This window comes from Plutella xylostella, chromosome 25 (genome assembly GCF_932276165.1).
Source record: "Plutella xylostella chromosome 25, ilPluXylo3.1, whole genome shotgun sequence".
In the NCBI taxonomy this organism is placed as follows: domain Eukaryota; kingdom Metazoa; phylum Arthropoda; class Insecta; order Lepidoptera; family Plutellidae; genus Plutella; species Plutella xylostella.
In genome coordinates, this window is record NC_064005.1 from 9871823 (window position 1) to 9877841 (window position 6019).

Sequence of the window (6019 nt, forward strand, 5' to 3'; positions counted from 1 at the left end):
AACCAGCATAATTCATAAATAACCCTTATAATATGAAAGTCGCTAAGTAACTAATTATACAGGTGCAGTACCATGGTGATGCGGGCTAGTCTAGGCGTCGACGGGGTCGTTGGGCGGGTCAGCGGCGGCGGGGGCGACGGCGGACGCGGGGTCGCATGGAGCACCCGCCGGCTGCCCGATGATGGCCGGGATCACCTGCACGTGGGGTCGCCCTGCTTACATTATACTGTCTGCTACAACTTACATTGTAATTGAAGCATACACACATCTATAGGAGTCGACGCCTGGTGGGCTTTCTAACTTGACAAGAAACGTAGGGACAAGAGCTGTGAGTCTTGCAATGTAGTACGTTAAATTCAACGAGATAGTCTCATTGAGTGGACCGGTGTCCGGTGTCAAGCAGTGGTTCAAGAGTGGCTGACCAATGACCATGAAATTTTGTCTAGATAGGTTTGTAAGTTGTAGGCAATCAAAATATGTAAGTGATGTAGGGTACAAACAGTGTGAATTATGTTGGATTTCTAACACATAGTTCTAGGTTTAACCAGCTCGAACATATTTATTTGATGAAAAAGACTGATGAATATGATTCAGTTAACACAGAGCAAGCTTTGCCGTTAACACATCAGCGCCTGCATCTCCTCATCACAACTACTAACCTCATCATTGTTTCGGCCGCGTTTCCTACTTCCACCGTCGCCTCGCCTGTCTACCCAGCTACGATGCCTATGATCTGCAATGTGCACAAATGTTCCAGTCGAGTGGCCGATCCATGGCTGCTTATTTGATGGCCAGAGTAAACTGGGTAAAATAAAGTATTTTCCGACTGCGGAGATTTCAGCATTGATGAAGCGAACGCGAAATAAGCCGAGTCATCAGAGACAGTATCTTGACTGCTCGGTGAAGTCTTTCAGTCGGTCTAACGTGGGTGATCGTATGGTTCCATAGTGGTGATTCTCACCTGTTCTCCCAGCATGGCGAGGATCTGCGCGACCTTCTTGATGGCCTCGATGTCGGCGGCAGAGGGCAGCGGCAGGCGCGGGTCGCGGGCCGCGCGCGCCACGTGCCCGCCCAGCTCGCCCAGCGACGGCGCCTCGTGCAGCTGGGGCAGGAGACCAGGGGTGCATTAGGGATCGGAAATGTGACGTGTCACTCGAACTCACAGGTGTTCTATAGGAGAATGTGATGTCGCGCGAAATGTGAGCTCTGATCTTTGGATCTTACAGGCAGGATAATATTGTTATGTGTTACACGCATCCATATGGAATGTGGGCGGCTTTAAGAAGTAAACAAATAGTGTTCAGTACCTATGCGGTGGCGTTCAGTGGATTTCAGGATATTTCATTTTGGATTTTCTCAACTTGACTAACTCAAACACTTAGTGCAATATGGGGTGCACTAATGGGGCCTCTCCAAGTATGGTATCATATATTCATATATGTATATAACACACCCTGGGTAGTCAGTGGATCTGACAATGGCAAACCCTAGTCTAGTACCTTTTTATCACCGATATGCTAAGAACACTCACGGGCGAGCAGTCTCCGAGCGCGAGCAAGGCGGCGGCGAGGACGGCGAGGGCGGCAAGGCGACGCGGGGATGAGGACATGGCGACAGTGCGCCCGCCGCCGCGCCGCCACGTATATACGGGCTACAAAGCGTTTATGCGCTATTTCCACAAATTGGCCCGCGCCATTACCGCGAGCCTCTCGTGTGCCATCGGCCATTAGTCTGGGAGTCTACTAGTGAATATCACATTTGAATGGCCAGATGTAGATTTCTTATTTGCGCTTAGAGCGGTGGTTGGTAGGTAGCTCAGTCGGGTAAGAACCCGCTTCTCGCGCCAGAGATGCGGCTTCGAATCCCGGCGCTGACATGTACCAATGAGTTCTTGAATTTAAGTACAATGTATACCATCGCTCTTACGGTGAAGGAAAACATCGTGAGAGAGACCCACCAACCCGCAGTGGACCAGCGTGGTGGGAAATGGTCCAATCTTAGGAAGGCAGTTTAGACCTTGGGGATATGCACAACAGTTCCATTCGAGAGAGCCAGGTGCATGTACTTACACCCCCACAGATAATATAATAGAATAGTACCTAATCCATAATAATATGTGAGCATACAGCTCCCAGCCTACCATCATTGTCCACCACGAGCACTGCGGCCGAGTGTGCAGATGTGCATGCACATAATGTGAGCACGGGCACCCAGGGCCGGCGTTGTTACCGATAACTATTAGATATACCTTGTTACTTTTATTACTTTATTTTTAGACTTTCTGTTTGTTCGTAATTGGAAACTTGTTAGAAATTGCCGTATCCCATTTCACAAATAAGCACATCTGAAATAACAACTGGAAATAATACGGCGATTCTTGTTCGTTTTATTCGTCTTGTCCATGCCATCGCACAGTCCAAGTGGCTTGATAGGGTTTCGATTTCGACCCCAATAAGCTTAGTACAGGAACAGAAAGATAAAGCTTTTTTGCGCGACAGATACCTGCTTACCTAAATAAGCTGATTGTGTGACCACAGGCAGACAGAACCCACCAGTGGAGTTACCACCACCGATCATTAGCTATACAAGTGATACGTACATTTTAATTTTATAAGAGGCTTTTGTATTGGGGTATGATTGGGACTGACATGTTTTCTTTAGAAATCAAAATCCTTAACTAAAATAAGAAAAAGATAAAATTTAAGCTTATAAGAGCACAGAATGTTTGTTAAGGTTATGCTACGAAGTCTCGTAGCGGTACCGAGCTTGAGCCCGTGGATAAGTAGCAAATTTTTCACATGCTTGTTCTTATTAGATTCTTATTTCAATATGCTATTATGCCACCATGGTTCGGCTAAATAAAGTTTCAAGTAAGGATATGGCGCCATCTGTGGTGATAATAATAAAAATACCATGTCAGCAATGATCTCTGAGGTTGATGTGTTTCTCGAATAGAAAAAGAGATGGCAGCACTTGTGAAGTTTCTATCATGACTTCACATTGGAGATCATTTTGATGTTTGTCAAGAAAGCACCTCTGATGGCCTGTTTCTCTTCACTCAGCAATTTCATTGAATAACGACTTCAAAGTACTACTACTAACTGTATGAATAGTACTGAATAGTGATAAATAACGCAACACTCAACAGCTCAGCCTTGTAACTATTAATATGTATAGGATATTAGAGTACATACATACATAGTAGGTATAAGGTGGCACTTTTTCTAATAGATTGTGAAACTCCGAGGCTCTAGCCACAACCTAGAGTTAAACACAGATATGTTCGGCAGATAGTGTTGAATTTATGAGCCATCTAATAAATACACTATCAGCTGAGAGGTTTACCACCTATACCTACCTAGTGTGCCTAGGTCAAGTATGTATAATAACATTAATAACTATATTACTATGTGAACAGAGATAGCTAGGTAAGTGCCTTATTTTATAAAAGCATATCCAACATTGCACTTACAGGCTGTCGTCAAAATGAAGTGTTATTATATCAGATAGGGAACCGCTCCTGGCACAAAAACCACATTAATTAATACAAATACCAGACATTTCCATGTGAAGTAGTGTCCGGGGGCGGTGCGGGGGCGGGGGCGGGGGCGAGCTGTTCTGGCAAGCAGCTCACGTGGCAGTGGCGATATTCGGGGAGACGCTCCGCCGGCGGACTTACATCGGAAAGCAATTTATTCCAGTCCCAAACGACCTCCGCGGCGGCGCACGGCCCCAGCCCGGCTTGCCGACTCGATAGCTTTCAGAATCAGATATTCAAGCTATTTTTATATTCTTGAGTTGGTGCTAGTTCATGAAAATGGTGGTTTTGGCTGATTATGTAATGGATATGATTTTTTTACCGACTCTCTCTCTACTATACGGAATGGTTTTGCTCTAATATTTAAATTCGATTGAATTAATTTGTAACGGTTAATAGTGACGCAACGATAGCCTAGAGCTTGCCTGTAGTCATGGTCACGCAATAACTTTCCAAAAATCGAACGACCTCTACACAGTTTCAGAAGAAATGAACCAGCATCGCGTCGAGTCGGGCCGACGCCTTGTCCTAATTACTAGGCGGGAGGAATATTAGATGGAGTTATTGGAAGATGTCGGCGGCGGCTGTGACCGGCTGCTAGCGCGTGGAGTGCACTTGTTTGTGAAGAGTGGTCGCCAACTACTGCACATGTGGACGGGCCGAGGACCGACATTCGTAATAAGTACATAAAATTATATAAGTATAAAAGTTAAAAGACGAAGGTCTATCAGAACGTCAACGTTCGCATCGTATTCGTAATGAGATGAATAAGGACAAATGACCTCATAAAAACCCAACATTGCATACACGTATTCTATCACATAGAACACATTGCAATATAATTTAAATGTAAGCATAAAGTAAAATGTCATAGATATTCAAATTAATTACTTCCACTTGAATAGCGTGTTTATCATAATATCTAACGTGTCCCTATTGCCGTCCACATGTGGCCGTTCTCACGACTCGAGCAGTATGAACCGCCGCTCCAGTGATTATAATCATTTGTATTTCTGTTCAGCCTCTTCACAAACACATCAAGGACTGACTCGGAGAATAAGGGCTGAGGGACAAACGAGTTAGTGAATAATGCAGATAGTGGCCGCCTGCGTCAGACGCGGCTTTAGAAAGAATTAATGAATAAATAAGTCTGCCCGTCCGTATCCGCAGATATGCATAATGCCGCTCCAGGCAGCTCCTGGATGCCTCATGGTACGGTCAGATTCATAAGTAGTTAGTGCAAAAGTATATGAAACGCTATTATGAAGGTGATTGTATAGTTCGGTTCAAACATCTTTATAATTCTGAATTAGACTTTTGTGCTTTGTCAAACTAACCAACTGTCAAACTTTGAAATGATGACCAACTGGTGATCAAGTTGTTTGGACCGAACCACATATATATGTAATGTCTGTGGAGCGAACTGTACGCGCTGTATGGAGGGCGAGGCCAGGTCCACATGATCGATGGAGAGCTCTCTTTCAGTTCTATTGACTGAAATGCTTTTAAGCGGAATTACATAATAGCGGCGCACTTGTGTGTACCGAGCACGGGTTTGTGTACGTATAGGGTGCTGCAAAAAGGGTAGGAATTATAATTGGAATGTACTCTCACGACTCGACTCACGATCCCCATTCTAAACAACATTTTGAAATTTTAAATAATAAGAACTCCTCATTCATTGCATTTAAGTACCTACTTACTAAATATATATGTATATGGACGAGCCTTGTATTACCAGAACATAAAAAGTACAAATTTCTTTAAGGACAAGAAATATATTAATTATTATAATATGGCTAAAAATACACAACGAAATTCGGAATTCAGCGCTATAAAAGTGCTTACTTTTACCTATTTTGAAAATGATTTAGACCTGCTTAAATTTACCCCTTACCGAAATTATTGTGGATTACTGTAAGGTAAGTACCTACTTACAGTAATGTTTTGCTATAATTACTAGGTAGGAACTAACTTATAATAATAAGTACTTAATGACTGTATTTGTGTTTGTGTAGGAAGGCTGGATCGATACTAAAGGAAGATTAAATACAACATAAAGTTACTGTGATGAAAACATTAAAGATCCTTATCCTTGTGTGTTTTTTGGAAATGTGAACATATTGTGTTAAATCAATGATCGAATTGCAAACGCCGCCGTTGAAATCGGAGCTCAACGGGGCTTAGCGCAAAAAATATGAAATGCAATACAACAGCACAGTGTGTGTGTGTGTGTGTGACAGGTCCGTGTGAAGGAAGCTGCAGGGGGCGGGGGGGGAGGTAATCGATTCTTGATATCGCTATTGTGCCGCGCACCCTGTATACTGCACACACAGTGCTACACACAGTGCTCGGGCGACGGCGACACATTGTTAGGCGAAACTATACAACTACGACACTTTACAATGAAACTATTACAGTTTCATTGTAAAGTGTCATAAAAAACATGGAAATGCTTTTGCCAGCTTACTGGATCGTTTT

At 43.6% G+C, this 6019-nt stretch overlaps 1 protein-coding gene across 3 annotated transcripts; it reads right to left on the reverse strand.

Annotated features, from left to right (window-relative positions):
* Positions 1-8: 8 nt before the first annotated feature.
* Positions 9-1678, reverse strand: LOC119691041. 3 transcript variants are annotated; one of them, XR_007267780.1, is made up of 4 exons: positions 1532-1678; positions 962-1102; positions 660-733; positions 9-195 (listed from the first exon to the last, which is right to left on the reverse strand). XR_007267780.1 is itself a non-coding variant. In XM_038107458.2 (3 exons), exons 1-3 carry the CDS (start codon positions 1607-1609, stop codon positions 91-93), a joined length of 324 nt encoding a protein of 107 aa, XP_037963386.2. In that variant the 5' UTR covers positions 1610-1678; the 3' UTR covers positions 9-90. The 3 variants fall into 3 exon arrangements, 1 of the variants encoding a protein (XP_037963386.2); XR_007267779.1 differs by having other exon boundaries at positions 9-212; XM_038107458.2 differs by lacking the exon at positions 660-733.
* Between the last annotated feature and the right edge of the window lie 4341 nt (positions 1679-6019).

Coding starts and splice junctions, on each gene's coding strand:
- LOC119691041 (XM_038107458.2), bottom strand. CDS start 1,609: ATGTCCTCATCCCCGCGTCGCCTTGCCGCCCTCGCCGTCCTCGCCGCC. Junction 1,103..1,531: donor CGCTCGGAGACTGCTCGCCC/GTGAGTGTTCTT, acceptor CTCCTGCCCCAG/CTGCACGAGGCGCCGTCGCT. Junction 196..961: donor TCGCCATGCTGGGAGAACAG/GTGAGAATCACC, acceptor CCCCACGTGCAG/GTGATCCCGGCCATCATCGG.